The sequence below is a fragment of the Balaenoptera ricei genome, chromosome 3 (genome assembly GCF_028023285.1).
Source record: "Balaenoptera ricei isolate mBalRic1 chromosome 3, mBalRic1.hap2, whole genome shotgun sequence".
NCBI classification, from domain to species: domain Eukaryota; kingdom Metazoa; phylum Chordata; class Mammalia; order Artiodactyla; family Balaenopteridae; genus Balaenoptera; species Balaenoptera ricei.
In genome coordinates, this window is record NC_082641.1 from 115,960,076 (window position 1) to 115,983,017 (window position 22,942).

Genomic DNA, 22,942 nt, shown 5'->3' on the forward strand with positions numbered 1-22,942 from the left:
TTTGGATTAAGATGGTCCCAGGCTGGAATGCCCATATGCACCTGCAGACACACACACAAAAATACCTCTCTGGAGAAAGATATTTCATCCTAAGCCCTTCAAGTATAATTTACTGCTCATGGTCAAAGATAACTTGGTACATAAGGAGGAAAAATTCATAAGCAAAAACCAGCAGATACAACAGACAACAGAAACAGACTCAAAGACTTCAAATATTGGAATAATCAATAAATACTTACTATATTTAGAGAAATAAAACACAAGTCAGAAAGTATCTTTAGAGAACAGGATAGTGTAAAAGGTGACATATTTGAAAAAGTATCAAATAGAATTCTAGAACTGAAAATTAAAGCAACTGAGATTAAAAGCTCAGTTGACAGGTTTGATAGCAAATGAGACATAGATGAAGAGAGAATGAGTAAAATGAAAAATAGGTGAGAAAAAATTTAAAAGTGGCATAGAGAGGCAAAATGTTCAGAAAATGACATAAAGGGTAGAATGAGAAGGCCTAATATATGTTTAACCTGAATTACAGAAGACGACAGACAGTGGAATAGAGGCAATATTTGGAGAAGGCTTAGGAATACCTACCACCCAGTCATGCCTGCAAGTGAGAGACTGGGAAGTCAGATTAACCATAAATGGTACATTATTATGAAACAGTCTATAAGCTATTTTAATTCAACAAGAGAGAACTGTAGAAAGTTAACAGGGGTATCAAGAAGTTAAAAAAGTGTTTTCATTCAATATAACCTGTATCCTGAAGAGTCATGGTGTTCCTTTTAGCTTGGGGAGGGGGAGGGGAAAGGGATAAACTAAGCACCAATTGGCTTAATTTGCTTAATTAAGAGGAGAAAAGTGACAATTACATTGCATTTGTAAGTCTCCAGTTCCTATGTGATTATGACCACTCAGTAATTGCTTAGGTTTTTGTTATTCACACTATTTACAGAGCAGAGGTATGTGGACACTTTCTGGAAAGGAGAAATGCTGACTTTAACTTATCTTACATAAACACAACTTAAGGATAAAAAAATTAAGTTAAAAACACTAAAACAGAACCTCATATTCTCCTATGCCAGAGAGGAAAAAAAAATTTTTTTGATTTGCTGAGAAACCTTGGTCTCCTAATTCAGCATTTCTCCTTCTATCTTGTGTAGAAGAGCATTAGAATCCAGTATTAGAAGCTGGATAAATACTGTATGTATGATTTAGTCAGGTCTCAGGTACTGAGGATGAAATTCCAGAAAACTCTGAGTCCTAGGACTCCAAATAGCTAATTTCTTTGAATACATTTTCTTCCTTCATTGTACATAGTCCTATGCTCCCTTCATGTGATTGGCAAAAGCAACAAGGAACAAGAAACATTCCGCCCTTTGACTGACCAATCATGCAAAGTGTCTACATACTATTAAAAACTCCTTCCCAGGTCTCCCCTTAAAATAAAGAACTCATATATATATATCATATATATATATATTATATATATAATTTATAACATATCTATGGTGTGTATGGCAATACCATTGCAAATTAATGATGAGAAAACAAAATAAGACTTCAGGTTATGAAATCCTAATTCTACCTCTGCTACTACTATGCTCATTCAAAGCCTTAATTTCTTAATTATTCCATCTTTAAAGTTAATAAAATGAAGATTTATAGTATTTTCAATGCTATTTCACTTCAAAGCCAAGCTTTTATACTTATTGGAGAAAATAAAATAAACCTTGGGGATCACATTTGAGGATCACTACCAGCACTTGTTTGAGACTTAGCAAGTGACAAATTGTTGCCATCCTTACTTCAGTAAAAGAGATGCAAAAATTAAGCATACCATTGATATTAGAAATTGTAGGGCTCTTGGGTCTATGTACAAGTTGAAAATCATTTATTGGAAAAGGTCAAAGTATTCTAAGTTTTATAAGGGCACAGGAATGGCTAAGGAGGCCACTGTCAAGACAAGCTGGTAAGCAGGCATCTCAAGGTTCAAATCTTGGAGGTGAACATTGGGTTCACATTGGTTGAATAAATTGAAGCCCATCATTTCCTGAACTATCTGTTCAGCTATTAAGTCTTGCCTTTCTTTAGGGGAATATTCTACATCCAGTTTTATAGAACTCTGTGCTAACAAAACTAAAGCCAGAGAACATATGCCATATGCAGCTAGGTACTTTCCTAGGCACGTTAGTAACCCCCATCTGTTGTCATGTATGTATGAAGAGATATAGTATTTTCTAATGTTTTTCTTTTTTCCCATAAAAGATTTGCACAATTTCGTATTGTTCTTGGAGATTTTAATTTTGCTGGTATTCAGCAAGCCAGTCGTATCTTGGGACCCATTTACTTCATCACTTTCATCTTTTTCGTGTTCTTTGTCCTGCTGGTAAGAATGACCATATATGTTCCCCTTTTTTGCTTCCATTTTTCAGAATAAAAAATATAATTACTAATTTAGAAGAAATTATAGTATCACTGCTTAGCTGTCAGAACACTTTACATTTATTGAGAATGGTGTAGATTCCTAGTAATCCATGGGGTCTAAATGTTTTCAAGCTGTCCAATGGAGAATGTGATCATAAAAGTTACCATCTGGGTGGTTACTGTGTGCCAAGAGTGTACTAAATCTTTTACACATATAACTTGAAAGTTCCAGGTCTCTCCAGCCTGGGACATTTCATACCAGTAGGTATGAATTAGGCCATTCATATTCTGCCCATATTGTGACAGCTTTTGGCCCTTATGGCTGAAAGCTCACACCCTTGTAATTTTTAGGAGTCCCCAGGATGGGTCTCTCACATGTGCTCAGGACAAATCTATTTGGCCTTCCTAATCAGGGAACCTTGCCTTTCTACTCAAGGCACTGCTACTGTCCTCCATGAAAACATTTTTTTGTCACACACAGCAGTTATCCCCTGATGGTGGGCAACAGTCCTCACAGTGACAGATCTGAGCCACAGTGAAAGGTGGAGAGGTGGGCTGGGAGTAAGAATACCCTCTCCACAGTTCTGTTTGTGTTATCTGGACATTAATAGTTGTAAAAGCCCTAGTAAAATTGTGCATTTAAACAGCTCTATAGAATTTTAAAGAAAAAAAAGAAACACCCTTATGAACATGTATTATTCTAAGTTTTCTTCTGATATGTAACATTAATAAATTTATATATATATATTATTAACCAACGTATATGCACTATTTTACATTCTGCTTTTCCCATTTACCATAAACATACTTGCCCTTATCCACACACTACACATTTCCCATTCTACTATATTATATATAGTCTGCATAGCCATATCTCTTATTGAGCACATGAGTTACTTTTAAAATTTAAATCTAATTTTACAAATCCCAGCACTTGTCAAAGTCATTAACAACATTTAAACTAAATTTTTATTGAAATACTTCATTTGAATATTTCTCCCCAGAACATGTTCTTGGCAATAATTAATGATACCTATTCTGAAGTGAAAGCTGACTATTCAATAGGCAGAAGGCCAGATTTTGAACTTGGTAAAATGATTAAAAAGGTATGTCAAATTCTTCTAATCAGAATTCTAAGACCAATCTTGTTCAGTTTATACTCTTGTAGTTTGAATAACACCTAAACCCCAAGTGGTAGTGCAGGGAGGGCATTTGGGGTTTTTTGTTTTGGTCCACGGTTACTTATACTTGTATTATTTCAGTACCAGGAGAAATGTTCTCCGGCTTCAAAAATGTGACCAAAATTATTTCAGAGTTCAATGTATCAAAAAGCTACTGAGCACTAAATGCAAAGCACTGACTCTCTTCCCTCCAAAAGTTTTCAATTTAGATGCTGGTAAATTCCTATACACAACCTGAACTCAGAACTCCACTTGCCTTACCTTCCTCACTTTCTGTAGTGGCAACACTCTCCTCAGCCACCCCTGGCTCAAAACCCTTGAACTTTTTCTTTGTCCCTTATATGGTCTGTTGCCAAGGCTTGTGTGTAAAGTTCACCTCTGTAGTTTTTGCTCACATTTGTGCAACTCAAGGACACTTTGAATTCTAACTGCCACCACTACATTAGGTACTCAGTACTTTTCACCAGGACTTCTGTATAGTAACATCTTCTTAACTGTTCTAGCCTCCTTCCTGTGCCAGCCCAGTTTTGATCATATCACTTCTCTGCTCAAAGTTCTTCAAAGTTTCCCTGGGCTTGTCAAAATAAGTCCAAATTCTTTATTCAAACATTCAAGGGCCTTCTCTAGTCTCACAGTCTCAACCTATCTTTATTCACTATCATTGAACTAACTATACAAGTTTTACCTTCTATGCCTCCATTTACAGCACTGTATGCCCCAGCTGTTTTGAGCACAGTGCTGTTTACCATGCTTGCTCTCATTGTCTCCTCTGGGCCCCTGCTCATGTCATTCCCTGACTCCCCAGGAATATTCCCTCTGCTCTCTCGCTGACATTCTGTTCTCCCTGTCAGAGCAATCTTCCTTGTCCTCTCAATACCGACCTCACCGTGAACTGTAGCAGAGTCATGTGTGTACCATCTTGCCCATCTCTGTATACCCACAGCTCTAACCATAGCATTTCACACAGAAGAGGTCCTATAAGCTGTGGGGTTAGTGGGGCTTAAGAACTCTGTCCAAGAACTTATCTGTAAAAGTAAACTATTAATATGTCCCCCAATGAACTTAACTGTGGGTTTTTTCATCTTTTATCTCTTGATTATGATGTTGGTTATGTGCATTAAAGTGTTAATATCATTAATGCAATAAATGTTAATAATATTTTTTAAAGATTTTTTTTCCAAGTTCAAGTGTGATGCCCTCCAGCTTTTTCACCAGCAGGCAGAAACCATAAGTAGTGACAAGGTGAAAGAAGATGATCATAGTATTTGCCTCTACATTTCTTTAGGGCAGCTGTCCCTAAAGTCAAGCATTCCCTATTTCTTTTACCTTGATCAAAAATTAACAATACAGAATATTATTTTTATGAACTTTTAAACTTTTAAATTATGCTCAGAGTTACCACAATGCTCTCGAAAAACTCAAACTAAAGAAACCTGAAACAGATGAAGACAAGAAAAGGTAAGATGAATTTTCTTCAATTTTTAACTTACCATTTTAAAGCTCTGTATTATATTAGAAACTTACAGTGAGAGTAAGGTATTGATTGCAAAATAACCACCATTCAATGTCCTGATTCTAAATAAACTGTCAAAACATCCAGTAGCACCTCATAATTTCTGAGAGTGTCATGAAACTCTAAGCTAATTTAAAATTAATATAAGGCATGCCATGCCACTCAGAAAAAGGTTTAACAGAAAGCTGGACAGGATAGTAAAGTCCCTCTGAAAAAGTAGGAAATGATTTTAGTCTACATTAAGTGCATGCTTTTAGCTATCAAAGTAAAAAAAAATTTTAAACAAAATATTTAAGAATGTATTTACATTTATTGCATAATTTTAGTGTCAAAATCTGGCAGTGGGACATAATAGAAACATGTTTTTATAGCTAGAGATATGATATAGAGAACTTATTAATGACCACATTTTCCAAATAATTAGTGTTATCAGAAAGAACAGAAATTAATTCAGATCCTTAATACAGATCTGGTTATATTTTATACTGTCATTTTCCTTTTTACTGTCATATACCTCTGATTTTTATTTTATATTCTCAGTAGGAAAAGCAGAGATTTGGCTGAACAAGCCAGAAGAGAAGGCTTTGATGAAAAAGTAAGATTTTAATCTTCTCGTAAAGAAGTGATAGCTTTATTAGAAAAAGTTCTGATTTAAGAACTGAATGATTTGCTTTTTTCAGAGCAGTAGTTGCCACCTCCAAATTTCTCCCAGAATCTAGATCCTTTCTTATTTAGGACAAATTGTTTGGATTCCAGATGCTCCTTCTCTCTTATTGGTGCTCTTAGCCAGATACCCTCGTCCTACAGCTGTACCTTCACTGTGGGATTAGCACACAGGGTTTAGTGAGTATACTCTATTGAGATGATTATATAATTGTTCTCTTGTAATCATTAATGTGATGAATCACTTTAATGATTTTTCTTATATTTCAAAACTGTAACATATATTCAACAAATGACTAAACATATATGTGTTTAATAAATAATTATGAAGCAAACCTCCACATACCACTACCACCCAAGTGAAAAAACAGAACATTGTTCTACTTCTGGATGCCTCCCACCCCCCAATATATTGAGAAAGAGGACAGCAGGGTCAAGAGATTGGAATAAGCCAACAAGTATGTATAATGGAGTGAGGTTTCTCATTATCAGACAACGGAATTGCAAAAATGGAAAGGCTGAAGGTTAAAATGAACCTTGTGGTGTTGGATTAGAATTGCAACTGTTTGTGTGTGTGTGCGCGCATGCGCGAATGTATCTTCTAACTCTGTCCACTGAGAAGGCTAGAGTGACATCCTAGTAGCAATGACACAACGAGCGTCCAGATCTTGGTTTCCAATTACCATTCTCCTCTAAAAGGAACCAGGGCTCCTTGGAAATACAGTTAATTCCAGGACTGGAAAGTATAGGTGCTTCATACTGTACTCCATATAGAATGATGGAGATCTGTTAAAAGGACACAGAAGTCAGCTTGAGTGGGGATCCCGCTGGCCAAGTGTGGGATTTTAAGCACTTAAGCACTTATTTAAGCACTTAATGAATATTAATTTAAACCCACGGAATAAAATAGGATTCCATGAGTCCACACTGATCTAAACATATACATGAATAAAAGTCTGAGGAAGAATAGGACATTTCCATACCTCTCCACGAAATACTTACTAATTACAAAAAGAAAAGGAATAACATTACGGTGAAAAAGTCTGGAAAACAGAACCTTAATCAGTACTGGAACAAGTTGAAATTATATGCCACCTGATAGGACACTAAGAGAACACAGGATCCCTTCTGTAAAATTTCTGCCGAAGATGCATAACGCAACGAACCATCACACAATAAGAAACTGAGGGACATTCTATGAAATACTGGCCTATAGACTTCAGAAGTTTCAAGGTCATGAAAGTCAAGGTAAAACTGAGGAACTACACCAGACTGAGATTAAAAGATGGGTAAATACAATGCATAATCATGGACTGGATCCTTTTACAATAAAGGGCATCACTGGGACACTGGTAAATTTGAATGGGGGACTGAGGATTTAGATGGTAATAATCTATCAATATTAATTTTCTGATTCTGATGATTATACTGTGCTTATAAAGGAGAATGTCCTTGTATGCAGGAAATACACACTGAAGTATTCAGGGACAATAAGGCATTCATGTTGGCAACTTCAAATACTTCAGAGGATAAAAACTATTTGTATTGTTCTTATAACTTTTCTGTAAGTTTGAGATTCTTTTAAAAAACAAAACTATAATTCAATAAACCATTTCTGAAATAAAAGACAATGTATATTGAAAGACATACTATGTACCTGGGAAAAATTACCTAAAATGAACATGAGACTTATCCAAGCAAAATTTGGATTTACTTACAAGGAAAAGAGAATTAGGTTAGCATAACACCATTCAACACCATAAATCAACAGAACAACAAAATATACAATATAGCAAGGAAAGAAAATGTAAGCCAAGGCTTTTTTATATGCAGCAAAGCTGTGTTTCAAGTATAAAGGCTCTAACAGTTTTGAATAGGTAAGAACTTGGGGAATACCACTGTATTCCTGAGGATTCTATGTGAGGATCATCTTCAGCCAAACAAGAGATGACTGAGAAATTTTAGAAAAAAGAAGGAAGAGAGAAGGTATAAAGTAGAAAAAGCTGACTGATTGTTTCATATGTAATAGCTAAAAAGTTGAAGAATTATCATTTAGAGTTAATAGCCAAAAAGAAGAAACTTTAGCATATTTAAGAGTACAGTAGTAAATTAAAAAGATATTGTTTTATTAATTTTAAAACACATTTTTCCACATTTTAATATCTCTGAAATCAAGATGTGCCTTATATTTGACAATGTGCCATATTTTAACTGGTGGCATTTTTTTTCCTAAGTGGTACATAAAATAATGGTGTAATGGTCTTACGACAGACTCCATCTCTCAGATACAACAAAATACAGTAATATGATTAAATATACTTGGGTATTAGAGGGAAAAGAAATGAGGAGGAAGAAATTATAACCTAATTTTTTTGTTGAACTTGTTTGGTTCTTGTTGAGGGAACCAAAACAAGAAAGAGATGACAGAGGATGTATAAAAAGATACATGAATAAAAACAGACCACTAAAACAAAAATACATACATTCCTAAAGGGAAGCAGTACCAAATCAAAAAAGAAAACTGAAAATATGCCACATGGTAAAAGACTGTAAATATACCTTAAAACAATATAACTGTGACCAGATATATCTGACATATCAGTAAAGACAAATAAGCTTAATTTACTTAAAAAGAAAAAGAAAATATTTTCAGATTGAATCATAGAGCAACACCCAATTCTATGATATAGCCTAAAATATATACCTAAAACAAAGTGATTTAGAAAAGTTAAGTATAAAAGCATGAGCCAAGGTATAAAAGGCAAGGAAAAGTTATCAGAGGACACAATATAAGTCAAGGTAGAATTCTAGAAAAAAGTTCTAAATGAGATGAAGGGCACTTTATAAGGCTAAGATCAATTTTAATAGTTATGATTATCTATGCAACAAATAATATGGCATAAACTTCCATAAAGTAAAGACTACTAGACTTATAAAAGGAAAAACATACAAGAATACACTAAAAGTAAAGAACAGATCAAGAAAAATGAAAGGATTAAAAATATATACATAATGAATAAAGTGATCTTACAATTATGTATTAAACTCTGTACTCCCAGAAGACACACCTGTTTTTCAAAACCCCTTCATGAAAATAGATATATTGGGCCATAAAAAAAACCTCAATAAATTGAAAATAAAATTTATCAAAACTGAGCCCAAAAGAGATTTTTAAAAGCTTAAACAAATCCATTCTGTAGAAGAAATAAAGTCATCAAAGAGCTACCTCTGAAATAAATCAGGCCCAGATGGTTTCATATGGAAATTTTACCAGATTTTTAAGGAATAAATAATTTCAAGCTATTTGAGCTGTTCCAGAGCAAAGAGAAAATTGAAAACTTCCAAATTATTTTTATAAAATAATTTTAGAATCACTATATAGTGATGCTAAAACCTAGTAAAGATTGTATCCTCCTCAAAAAAAAAACAAAAAACAAAAACAGAAAAAGAAAATATCACTTATAGGGACTTTCCTGGTGGCGCAGTGGCTAAGAATCCGCCTGCCAATGCAAGGGACACGGGTTCAATCCCTGGTCTGGGAAGATCCCACATGCTGCGGAGCAACTAAGCCCGTGCGCCACAACTACTGAAGCCAGCGTGCCTAGAGCATGTGCTCCGCAACAAGAGAAGCTACCGCAATGAGAAGCCCGCGCACCACAACAAAGAGTAGTCCCCGCTCGCTGCAACTAGAGAAAGCCCACGCGCAGCAATGAAGACCCAATGCAGCCAAAAAAAAATAAATTAATTAATTTTAAAAAACAATCACTTATAAATCTTGAAGCAAAAATCCTAAATAAAATATTAGCAAACAGAATCCAACAGAACACAATACCATGATTCAGATAGGGTTTATTCAAAGAATGGGAAGATGATTCAAAACTGTATAATCAACTAATTACCATAATCCATTCTATTTATAGATCAAAAAAAGGAAAATTATTATTTTCCATAGATGCTGGGTATTTGATAAGATTCAACATCCAACTTTGAGGGGGAAAACAAAATAGGAATCAATGGACTCTTCCTTGACACGATAAAAACAAATTTATCTCACCCCAAAGCTAGCACCTTACCTAATAGGGAAACATTGGACATGTCAAGGACAAGACAAGGATGTATTGGAGGGATCAGACAAAAGAGTTAAGCAAGAGAAATACATAAGAAGTACAAAAGTTGAAAAGGAAGAGGTAAAAACTACCTCTGTTTGAGATGTGATTCTCTTTCTCAGGTATACAATGAACTGAAAAATTATGACAAAAAGAGATTAAGTAGTAGGAAAAAATAATTTACATAGTCATGTCATATATGCAAACATCAACCAGCTCATTAAAAATTATAATAGAGGGGCTTCCCTGGTGGCGCAGTGGTTGAGAGTCTGCCTGCTAGTGCAGGGGACACGGGTTCGAGCCCTGGTCTGGGAAGATCCCACATGCCACGGAGTGGCTGGGCCCGTGAGCCACAACTACTGAGCCTGCGCGTCTGGAGCCTGTGCCCCGCAACGGGAGGGGCCGCGATGGTGAAAGGCCCGCGCACCGCGATGAAGAGCGGTCCCCGCACCGCAATGAAGAGTGGCCCCCGCTTGCCGCAACTGGAGAAAAGCCCTCGCACGAACCGAAGACCCAACACAGCCAAAAATAAATAAATAAATAAATAAAGTAGCTATAAAAAAAAAAAAAAAAAAAATTATAATAGAAGAAACTACAATAGCAACAAAATAGAAAATGCCCAGGGACTAATTTTAAAATGTTTAAAACCAAGATATGGAAACATTTTAAACATTCCTTAAAGACAAAAATAAACCTGACCAAATGACGTACTTATTACGTGTATGAGGACCTAGTCAGGAAAATGGAAACCATACTATATATTTCAAACAGAGAAAATTTATTACAGGGAATTGGTTACACAGGTATTGGAAGACAGAAAAAATAAAAACACTGAAGCAACTCATAAGTAATAACTGTAGGAGGATGCTACCACTCCCAGGGCTAAGGTTACAAAAGGTGGGTTTATTGGAACCTAAGATACTTAAGGGGCCTGAAGCTGTTGCTCAGACCTCTGAGGTCACCCCCATCCCACCCCTGCTGCTCCTGATACTTCTGAGGGAGTATGATGAAGCTGGTTCTGGGTATGACAAAAGAAGCTGGACAACTGAAGCCTGGAGCCAACTACCATCTGCAGAAGCAATGCTGATAGAAAGAAAACAAGAAGAACCTCCCCTCCATCGTCCAGTAAGGCAGAACCTAACAAATCTGGTAGCAAGACAGTCTAGGGAATGAGGTTTGCAAAGCCTGAGATCCAGCATAAAGAGCATAAGAGTTTAGGAGGGCAAATTTTGAGTTGAGAGATATTAGCTAAACGGTCAGCCGAATTCACCCCCTTTGGCTATTTAGTACACATCTATACTTCCATAAAATGACAATAACTATTTCTAGCTTCCATCTAATAAGACAGAACTATCCTCTATGAAAATGGAGGCCCTCTTATTCTCTCCCCAAAAGGGGAGAAGCAAAGTCCCAAGGGTAATTGTATCCATCTCTGGGTGATGTTAAGACCTTTTCTACTCGAATCACAATTCCTTAAGAACTTAATGTTTAAACTACAGAGTTTTAGACATGGAAGTATTAAGAGGCACCCCTCAGAGAATTCCCTGGGTTCCAAACACAGCCCTCTCTGAACCCATTTTGTAGCAGCACCAATTTCCCCTTGGTAATTGGGATCAGTCGCCTCAATCACTTCTTAGCCTGCTGGTTCGGTAGCCTGAGGAATCCGAAATAGCCAGGCGGCAGTCTCAAACTCTTAAGTCAATTGTTGTGTCCCTTGGTGGAGGCACGCTGTCTATAAGGGTCTGTTTCTTTGGACCTTCTCTGTTACCAACCAGTCATCAGTTAGGAGCCAGTCAGAAAAACAGAAACACACTAGGTAGCTCAAAAAGAGGGGGTTTACTTCACAGAATTCATTTCTGAGGCATGAGAGAACCATTGCTCTCTGTAAGAACCATTGTGGAACAATGAATTAATCCAGAAACAATTATAAGCAGCAGCTACCACCTACAGGGAAGAGGTGGGTTGACTAGAACCTAGGAGCTTGAGCAAATGCCCCCACATAGTTGCTGCTCTATGAGGAAAGGTATTACTTTCCTGTGAATGTCAAGGAAGGCTTCATAGAAAAAGCGATGGTTGAGATGGGTTTTTTGAAGGATGCATCGTTTACCAGGCAGTCTATTCAATGCGTATTACTAATGCATCCACATTTTAATAGACCTGGTCATTTAAAAATATTTGTGGGGCCTACCACTTTTTTAACATCACATTAAAAGTACTGGTAAATATGTCAAAACATAGGTGCTGTAATGTGGCTGAAATAAAACTAGAAAGATTGAAAACCACCCTTTCCTACTTCGGATATGTTGGTTTAAAGACAAACACTTTCTGGGGGCTTCCCTGGTGGCGCAGTGGTTGAGAATCTGCCTGCTAATGCAGGGGACATGGGTTCGAGCCCTGGTCTGGGAAGATCCCACCTGCCGCGAAGCAACTAGGCCCGTGAGCCACAGCTACTGAGCCTGCGCGTCTGGAGCCTGTGCTCCGCAACAAGAGAGGCCGCGATAGTGAGAGGCCCGCACACTGCGATGAAGAGTGGCCCCCACTTGCCGCAACTAGAGAAAGCCCTCGCACAGAAACGAAGACCCAACACAGCCAAAAATAAATTAATTAATGAAAACTTAAAAAAAAAAAAAAAGACGAACACTTTCTGATATATAGCACAGCTCCTCTGGCCAGAACAGCATCCATTTATCAGGTAAACAATGTATGAACTTGGGCATCACCATTCTCTCTGAGGAAGGTAATCAGAACCCTTATACAGGGATCCACTTCGCTACTTAGCTTTACTGTTGGAGCAGGGCAATAGCATACCGATTTATTGAGAAGTCTTTGCATCATATCTGGGTGCACTGTCTCTTCTTTCACTCTTTTTCTAGGGCTGTTTCTATTTTCCATAACATAACAGAGCATTTTTTCTAAAGTTGGGAAAAAGGTATTTGGACACTAAAAGGAAAATGGGTGGGTAGCGAGCACAAAGCACAGAAAGGACTCTAGGATCAGAGAAGGATACAGCAAGAATCTTCTGGTATGAGGAGCTTATTCTGGGGTATGTGGACAGACTGGAGTACACGGATAGATGCAGTAATTATGAAGAGGAGATTGGGAACTGTTAGGATCTGGCTGAGAAGCAGCTGGGAGGGCAAATAATACCCACAAACGTACTTTGATGTACACTTGCTTCATTATAGAACAGAGGTACAGAAAAGAACATCCCAGTTTTGGCCAAGTGAAGAATGGAGAATATCAGCTGGAGATGCAGAGGGGAAGAGGCAGTGAAAAGGGAATAAGACGATATTCATAATTTAAAAATCCCCTAACTCTGCTAAACAGTTTTAACACCAAGTTCTCTGAGGTGACTCTGCTAATGCATAGACCCAAAAATCAGGCAGGGCAAAAAGCCAGTGGGGCTCAAAATCACAGCCCTGGAGAGTAAAGTTTAAGATTCTCAACCCTGTGATGCTTGTGTGCCATGGGCCTGCAACAGAGAAAAATTTAAAGATTGCAGCTTATGCTTTTTCCTCTAACTTTACAGGAGATTCAAAGTGCAGAGCAGATGAAAAAATGGAAAGAGAGGCTTGAGAAAAAGTATTATTCTACAGAAATTCAAGATGACTACCAGCCTGTCACTCAACAAGAATTTCGAGAGTAAGCATTTGTTCTAACCAAGGTACTATGGGATATCGTGATATGGGGACTGGGGACATCCCACAATTTTCCTGAACCCAGAATCTCATTCTGTTAAGATGCCACTTTTTTCCCCCCATTTTTTACCCAACTTTAAAATGACACAGAAAGCACAAAACTCCATTTGTTTAAATGTAAGGTGAAAGCAAGACCAACTGCTTTTGTCCTTACATCTCTAAATAATAGGAACTGCCATTTATACTTGACACGCGTAGCAGATACTGTGCTCCACACAGCTTTAGAATATTAGATCCGTAACTGGCCATACTAGGCATGTTTTGGGAGCTTAAAATACTATCGTCCCACTCAAAGTATTTCACAATAGGTGCTAATAACCTGCTGTCTCTTTATGTACAAAAATGTTACTGACTCATTCTCTACTTCCTTCTAAATTATCCTCTAGCCTCTTTTTATATGCTGTGGAGCTGGAGAAAGAATTACACTACGTCAGTTTAAAACTAAACCGAGTGATGAGAAAGGTTTCAGCTCTACAATATTGAGGCAAGTGGAGGTGAGAATCTGTGATACAATCATGGAACATTTCTAATGATTTATTCCTGTACTGAATTATGTCCTAAATTTGTCCCAATTTTGGGTACATTTTAAAAGCACAAAACTAGCTACCATCAAACTATCATCAGGATCAATGATAATCATCAAGTGATTTCTAGGAATGGGACCCAATATATAATCCATGTGTATTACAACATGCCTCCACAGTATACACACACAGGTACACATGAAGACTTTTATAATGAGATTTATTATTAAATTCTTGGAATGTGAACGGAAAGTATTAAATAATATTGCTTTTAGTTCTTAGGGCAGGTCTCTAATTAATAGTTCAATAAGTCAGTAAAGAGTTTTCTCAATGTTACACAGAGTATTAGAACTGTTGGTATTCTCATCATGTGCCATGTTCCAACTTCTCTAGCCAAAGGTAAATTAATAAATGCTTAGGATTCTAGAAAACCATTATATAAGACCCCAAGTAAAATAATCTCACCTCCATTCTTCCCAGTTGGAAGTCTCCTGGAAAAAGGCAAAGTGTAGAAGAACAAACTTCCCAACCACCTATAGAAATTTCACTAATATCTTCAAACTAGAAATTCATCTAGACAGTTTCTAAAGTAACACATTTGAAGTTTCCCAAAAGTGCTTCCTTGACTACTTTAAAAGTAAACTATCCTTTAAAACATAAAATAAAAGAGCCAGGTAGGAGTATCAAGGTTATAAGAAGCCAAGTTATGTTTGAAAAGTGTAAATGAGGGTGTTGCAAAAGCCCTGTATGGATGGTTGGGAAGTTTTGGATGGCTGGCATTTTGGAAATTGGAAGGAAACTCTTCCAATATAGGTTACATAAGCCCTCCTAGGACAGCCATATGTTATATGTTCTCTTAGCCCAAGTAACATCATTTGACCATAGATTTCCACACTGTGCTCAACAGTCCCTGGACTGTAAAACTCAAATAAAGGAATTGTTAAATATACCCACCTTCCTTAAGCCAAGCTCTTCTCTTAGAGACTGTATGTCAAGTTTTCTTAATAAGATAATTCACTGCTGCTGACTATTCTCTCTGCATCTTCTCCCTAGATTTCCAAAGAGAATCAACAACATGGCCTTTCCTTGTCTTACCACTCCCTAGAGCTGTAGACAGTCACGTGGTTTAGTAACCTTGCTGTCTCCCCACATGGTTTCTGGTTGGGGTAATTCAAACAAAGCCTGAGAACATTAAGGCAAGGGAACACCTGAGGGTTTTATTTTTCCTTTTTAAACATCTAGTGAAAAAAACAAAAAACATTTACAATGACTTAGAACATTAAAGTTCTTTTATTACAAAAGTCTATACAATGAAGTGCCAAACACAGCAATGCAATTATACTTGTAGTCATATATATCTATATATTGTTTGTATATAGATACACAGTTTTTACTTGTACCAAAGTAAAATTATCACAAACTGCCTAATTCTACCACTTACTACTGAACTATGACACACAATACTGTCACATAGCATAAGTGCTGCCATGCCACTTTTTATCTATTCTACTCACAGCCAAACATTAACAGTGAATAACCAACATCATGAAGCAGCTGTTTATTCTAAAATGAAACCAGTCAGGCTACTGACTTATAAAAATATGGTACTCATATAGATTTAGCATTATAAAGAAGGAATATATTATTTAAAACATTTAAATAGTGCATATGGACATTTTTGCATGTGGTATATAAAATAAAACATTCATATAAAACAATATACAGTGCACATTAAATAAGATGTTTGGATATACTCCTGTTGGAGACTGAAAGAAATTAACTAAATGTACACTGCATGATGAATTCAAATCAAAGTGATAACATCTTTTGGTGTTCTCAATTTCACGTTTCTAGGTGTACATTATGAATAACCTAGCTGTATCAAAAGGAAACCACACGAAAAGGGCTGGATTTAGTGCTTTATTCCCCAATGACACGTTCACTACCAAGGAACATTCCCTCCCCCCAAAAAAGGCATTGCACACACAGGTGAAATGTGAAGTACTAGAAATGCTACTTATTATCAAGCTACTTCATGTGCTATGTAACAGTGCCAGAAGTCTGAGGTTCATGCTTCCCTCACCTTATTAAAGGATGCTGCAAAAGTCCATTTTTGTATGGAACAAATTATGAATATTAGCTAGTTAAGAAAACCATGCATGAGTCACTGCATGCAAAACATGGGCACAAATTGAGATACTCATCAATCCAAAAACGCACCAGGAAAAAAATTAACACTTAGATTAAACCTGATCAGAATAGGCTGTTAATGACTATCATATTGTTAGCACAAATAAAGTCACCATTCTGTGAAAATAATTAGCAGAATTATACCAGGAAAGAACCTGAAGAAAAGCCATGCAAAGCCACAGAAAAAAAGATATGCTTAGAGTGTATGACAAGGGGCATACCACAATACACCTGTAACCAGCTGCTTTAAACAGCATGTGATTGAGCAAAAGGTGATCCCTTTAGAGGATGTTTTCTTTATGGATTTTGCTGATTAAAAAAGAAAAAAAAATGATGCAACCCCTTGAAGGTATATGTAAAAATGCAGTGGTATAGCCCTTGTTAAGAATAGATTTACTTCAGGCATAATGATTCTTTTGCCAATTTAAGCCCATTTGATTGAACACACAAATCTGAGCACCATCAGAGTTTCTACATACTGACATGGCTATTTTCTCACATTATCTGGAGGTGGGTAGGGGGAAAAAATGCAGGATCTAATCCAGACAAATCACATCATCACCAACTGATAAACTGTAACTGAGGAAACAAACAGTAACTTAAGTCCCAAAGGCAGCATGTGATATAATTCAGTTCTGTGTGTGACGTGTGGTGTGTGTTTTCACTATACTAATAAGCAAGGTCACTTTTTGGTCTACCCGCTGTTATCTTCATCCAGGAGCTGTGTGACCACTGAATTGCAAAATTCTGCTAACATACTACCTGTGAGAAAGTGTCACTTTGGGAATTTAACAGAAATATGTTCCACAGTAGGACTTGAAATTTCAGTTGATTTTGGTTTTCTAAGAAAACACAGAACATAGTTGCATATGTGCACATTTATAGGCTTTTCTTTCAAATTTTCAGTCATTCTGTAAGAAAAAGGCAACTGAAGAAGAATTCAATGTGAAGATTTTCCTCTCAATTTTCTTGAGTAATGAAAAACAAAATAATAAAGTTGGTAATAACAAAAAGCTTCTATCTCCAAAGTTCTTAAAGTTGAAAAGATAAAATATTAGTCTTTTACTAACATGATGTATCTGTAGTACAAAACAATGAAGAAAAGTGGATGTTTGCTAAAGGTAGAGGGGACAGTCTGTGGTTAACATGGAACATCGCACTCCCTAGACAGGGTCTACTTACCCTCCCATCATTTCTCTAGTGGCACCACCAGCAAGTACAAAATGAGACTCTGTGAGTGCCTGACAAAATGAACTTAAGTACCAGCCAAGTACACATGATGATAGCTTCAGGGAATACAACTGATGTTATGATGTTTTCAAGGACCATATTTTATATGGATTTTGAAGAATCTTGTTTGCTGATAAGAACTTCAAGAAGCCTAAGCTTGGCTTTAATTTTCTTGTACTCCCTGTACTCCTCAAGCACTGGAACACGATCCTCTTTCTGGACATTCCTAGGGGAGAAAATAAAACCTAGAGATCACCTGGAAAATAAAGTCCCAGAAGTTGTCGTAATGAGAGACAGAATATTACCCAATACAAGCTCAAATAAAAAACTGCTCTGCAAGAAAAAAAAAGATTATTGGACTAATTCCCTTCATCCCAATGGAATATTCCTAAAACACTTCTAATTTTGACGTATTTCTCTATTGACAGATTAATTGATGATATTAGTATCAATGATGATTGTAGGTAACTACAGATAATCAAATATTTTAATAAGACATGCGCTACTAGACTCTGTCAGGTCTGTGAGTGTATACTAAGTGTAGAGGCTACGCTGAGTCATTTCATACATTCCATACATTACTTAACTCTGGCTTCAGTGAATTAAGATGTAAAAGTAAAACATCTTACTGGTAGCGAAAAAATCATTTTTCTCACTTTATATTACTGACCCAATGCAATTCAGTTTAATAACCAGGTAAAGCATCAAACTATCCTAATTATAAGCAAAGTTTTTTTCCAATAAGACAAAGAATTAGAAGGTACTTGGAAAACGCACTTGAGATTTTTTTAACCATATATGCCAACCTACACAGAAGACTCTCAAACACAGTAGTCCCTCCCCTTATCCGTGGGGACACATTCCAAGACCCCAAACCCTATATATACTATACATACATACCTATGATAAAGTTTAATTTATAAATTAGACACAGTAAGAGATGAACAATAACTAATAATAAAACAGAATAATTATAACAATACACTGTAATAAAAGTTATGTGAATGTGGGCTCTCTCAAAACATCTTATTGTACAAGTTTAAAGCCTTTTCCATACTAACTAAGCACTTTTCATGCACTGTGGCCGTAACTTCTGCAGTTTGAGGTATGACAGCAAAACTAGTACGAATTTCTTTTTCCTCCTTCACAATTTCATGGATAGATTTGTTCTTATTATAGATTGGAGCACCTCAGCACATGATTTCTTTCCTAACCTCACTAAGCCAAGAACTTTCCCCTTTTCACCTGAAGTACTCTGTGGCTTCTCTTTGGCATATCTGAATTGCTAGCATCACTACTCTTGCGCTTTGGGGCATTAAGTAAAGTAAGGGTTACTTGAGCACAAGCACTGAGATACTGTGACGACCGATCTGACAAACAAGATGGATACTAACTGACTAAGGGGCAAGATATGCTGGACAAAGGGATGCTTCACGTCCTGGGTAGGCCGGCACGAGATTTCATCACACTACTCAGGACGGTGCACAATTTAAACTTTATGAATTGTTTATTTCTAGAACTTTCCATTTAATATTTCTGGACCACACTTAACCATGGAGTAATTGAAACTGCAAAGAGAAACTGAATAGGGGGGGCTATTATAGAGCTATTGGCTTGGTAAGACCATCTGGTAACATGGAAAAACTTTTCTGAGGCCTGAGATAAATAATCCTCATTTCTGGCCAGAATCTGAATTAGAATGTATTTTTCTTACTTTTAAAAGAGTCCCACTGGGTCCACTGTGCATTACCCAGTTAGATAAAGGCACTTGCCATATTGTATTATAGGAGTCACATGACTGCCACACTGATACACACCTTGGAAATATGTGCCCTAGAATGACCCAACATGCAGCCTAAGCAGCAATGGTCTCAGTATAAGAATCCAAACTAGTGAGGATACCACTCATATTTGGGACCCTTTCTAAAAGGAGATCTCGTTTCACAAACACTTCCAAAAGGGTGAGGATACTGAATTAAGGAACATAAAATAACTGCCACTCAACCAAGCATTCTCTAGGACAATCCTGAAATATTTTGTCAGATGTTGTTTACTCCAGCTCTGACTTTTTCTTTCCATTAACAGCAGGGCTGCACAGTATAAAGGAATGATTTTTACTGTTATTTTCAATGCTAAGATCCTTATATGCACAATTTATTTCTATTCTTATATATTTCTTTATTTCAACATATGGGCACTTGTGAGTTTAAGAAGAAAGAAGATTCAATTTTGTGATGCTCAACAAACCTTCCATTTTGTTGATAAAATGCTTCTTCAAATTCCCGTAATGTTTTACGTAGTTTCTTTTTTTCAGCTCTGGCTTTCCAAAGCTGTTCCAGTAATTCGGGCCTAAAATTGAAATGGGAAGAAAACATTTGAAAGGGCACTTTTGATTCATTATGTTCTTAACAGTGTTTCTAACCCTGGCTGCAAAATCAAGCCAGCTGGGGAGCTTTTAGAATATACCAATGTCTTAAGTTTCACCTTGGAGCAACTAAATCAGAATAGCTGCTGGTAGGGCTCTGCATTAAGTACTTAAAACAAAAACAAAAACAAAACAACTTCCCACGTGATCCTAAAGTGACGCCAGGGCTAAGACCTAGAACCAAAGGCCACATCAGGTAAAGAAGCTGAAAGAGCACAAACTAACAGACGACTCTCAGCTGGTTCCAGCACTTTGTCATACAGCAAACGTAGGATTTTAGTTTTTTTTAATTTTTAAAACACACTAATTTTCAATAAAGAAAATGTGAATCACAACATGTATTTGTAAAGCACACTTTTTAAAATGGGTGTATTTCTTTTCTTTACTCAATTATTTAACACTGAATTTCTTTGCATATAAATTTTATTACATGAATAGGCTAAAATCACAAACCAGGATACATACATAGAAGCTGCTCGAGTACTTGACAATCGGAGATCTAGAGCCAGTTTTTCTTGATTTTCTTCCATATCAGATTCTGAGTTTTCCAATGAAGACTGTGCCTGTACAGCAGTTTTCAAGATATCAGTTAACTCAGAGGACAGACTAACACCATCTTCTTCTTCTTCCTAAAAATATATCCAAACAGAGAATCAAACATGCCATGATTTCAATTTTTCCTTTAGGAAAAAGATCAGAGAATAATTTCTCTTAAGGATTACCTTGATTTCTTCAAAAAAATGTGCAGTTTCTCCTTCTATGATTGGCTGTAACATCTGACCCCTTCGCTTGGTGGATGGAGATCCCTGTAACAATAAACATATAAGTGGGTTACATTTTAAGTATTTAAAATGTTCAATGAAGATTCACTTCACTATTACAGTTAAAATAAAGTTTAACAGATCTGAAACTTTATTTTCAAAATTCTAACCATACGCTTTAAAATTTTTTAGGAATTCCTTACTAAATTTATTTTTGCTTTTTTCTTGTTATGTATCCATAAGAGTGACAAATGATAATTTACATCTAGGTAATTCTAAAAGAGCTCATTCAATAAATGTTTTAAAATTCTAAATAATAATGTGTGACATATTATTTATTTAATTGGGAGCATTTTTCTTTTTAACCAAGCTGTCAACTTTTTTGGTCTGAGGACCCCTTTATACTCCTTTTTAAAAAATAACAGCTTCATTAAGATATAATTCATATACCATAGGGACTTCCCTGGTGGTTCAGTAGCTAAGACTCCGTGCTCCCAATGCAGGGGGCCCGGGTTCGATCTCTGATCAGGGAACTAGATCCCACATGCCGCAACTAAGAGTTTGCATGCTGCAACTAAAGATCCCGCATGCCACAACTAGAAGATCCCGCATGCCACAACGTAGATCCCGCCCGTGTGCCGCAACTAAGACCCAGCACTGCTAGCTAAATAAATAAATAAATAAATAAATATTTTTAAAAAGATATAATTCATATACCATAAAATTCTTTTAAAGTGTACAATTTAGTGGGTTTTGTATATGCACAAAGTTGTACAACCATCACCACTATCTGATTCTAGAACATTTCATCACCCCAAAAGGAAACCCTGTACTCATGAGCCCTCTCTCCCCAGCCCATGGCAAACAACAATCTACTTTCTGTCTCAATGGGCTGGTCTATTCTAGATATTTCATATAAATGGAATCATACAATATGTGGCCTTTTGTGTCTGGCTTTTTTCACTTAGCATAAATGTTTTCAAGGTTTATCCATGTTGTAGTGTGTACCAGTACTTCATCCCTTTGCATGGCTGAATAATATTCCACTGTATGGATATACCTCATTATGTTTATCTATCAGTTGGCCGAACATCTGGACTGTTTTTACACTTTGGCTATTATGAACAATGCTACTCTGAAGACTTGTCTACAAATTTTTGTGCGGACATATGTTTTCAGTTCTCTTGGGTATATACCTAGGAAGAGAACTGCTAGGTCATATGGTAACTATGTTTAAACTTTTGAGGAACTGCTAGCACCATCTGTTGGAAAAACGATTCTTTCCTATTGTCTTGGCTTAACTTTTAGATTCCAAATTTCTTTTATGACAGTCATATTTAGGCGTCCATAAGATCTAGAAATGCTTCCTATAGACTCAGTTTTTAAAAACAAATGTGTGGAATTCTAAGATGGTTTTCATAAATAAATTCAAAGACTATTTATACTATTATGGAATTATGAAAATGTCAGTGACACACAAAAAATACCTTGTAATCAAAAGATAAAATCTGTATTAAACTATCTTATGTGTGAAAAGATTATAAACTATACAGGATTCACTGTTCAAAGAAAACTGATTATATCTAAATACTGTTAAGAGACGGCCAACTAAAAAAACAGCCAGTTAAAAAAGAATGTTTATATAAGGGCTAAGTAAAAGGTGCTCAGAAGGCCACTGTGAACATTCTAATAATGAGTAGCCAGAGAGTCGAAGCCTAAAGGGAACCCTTACTCCAAGAGGCCATCAACATAAAAATGGCCTGCAAGCTTAAGCAAACCATAAGCTCCAGAGAATTAATTCCTAGGAGATGATGCAGAATGGGCACATGCTGTTTTCTATTTGAGCCTGAGAAACATCTAGAGCCATACCATCTAATGGTTAATTTGGGGATAGCACTTAATATGCACATAAGCATTTGAGTTTTCATTTTTTCTCAAAAAAAAACACACATATACATGAATAAGTATTATTTTAATAGACTTTTTTGTTAAAAAAGATGAACTTGAAAAAAATCAGTTTACATTATTGTGCAATTAAGTGAACATCATCATGATGGCCGTCACAAAAGTAATGTATTTTCAAAGGCATGAATTTAAATGGAAAGAAATTAGGCAAGGGTCTGAAATACGAGTTTTTAATTCTACAAGTAGGTGACCCTGGGCACATCACTCCTGAGTTTCAGTTTCATCATCTGTGAAATGAGGCTACCGTCCTCTCCACCTGTTG

General features: G+C 36.4%; 2 protein-coding genes across 15 annotated transcripts in view; one reads left to right on the forward strand and one right to left on the reverse strand.

The window, feature by feature from the left end:
* Window positions 1-17,251, forward strand: part of PKD2L2 (polycystin 2 like 2, transient receptor potential cation channel) — a 39,131-nt gene extending 21,880 nt beyond the window's left edge. The window contains exons 9-14 of the mRNA XM_059919101.1: window positions 2,266-2,386; window positions 3,429-3,530; window positions 4,999-5,063; window positions 5,659-5,713; window positions 13,417-13,529; window positions 13,972-17,251. Coding sequence (XP_059775084.1) covers window positions 2,266-2,386; window positions 3,429-3,530; window positions 4,999-5,063; window positions 5,659-5,713; window positions 13,417-13,529; window positions 13,972-14,068 — 553 coding nt within the window. The 3' untranslated portion in view covers window positions 14,069-17,251. The remainder of the gene's footprint in view (window positions 1-2,265; window positions 2,387-3,428; window positions 3,531-4,998; window positions 5,064-5,658; window positions 5,714-13,416; window positions 13,530-13,971) is intronic.
* The window catches only part of FAM13B (family with sequence similarity 13 member B), a 109,333-nt gene continuing 101,771 nt past the window's right edge, over window positions 15,381-22,942 (reverse strand). For all 14 annotated transcript variants that reach the window (XM_059917174.1, XM_059917175.1, XM_059917173.1 and 11 more), the window contains 4 exons: window positions 20,677-20,760; window positions 20,420-20,583; window positions 19,777-19,878; window positions 15,381-17,755 (listed from right to left, as the gene is read on the reverse strand). In XM_059917174.1, the coding sequence (XP_059773157.1) occupies window positions 17,632-17,755; window positions 19,777-19,878; window positions 20,420-20,583; window positions 20,677-20,760 (474 nt within the window). In that variant the 3' untranslated portion in view covers window positions 15,381-17,631. The remainder of the gene's footprint in view (window positions 17,756-19,776; window positions 19,879-20,419; window positions 20,584-20,676; window positions 20,761-22,942) is intronic.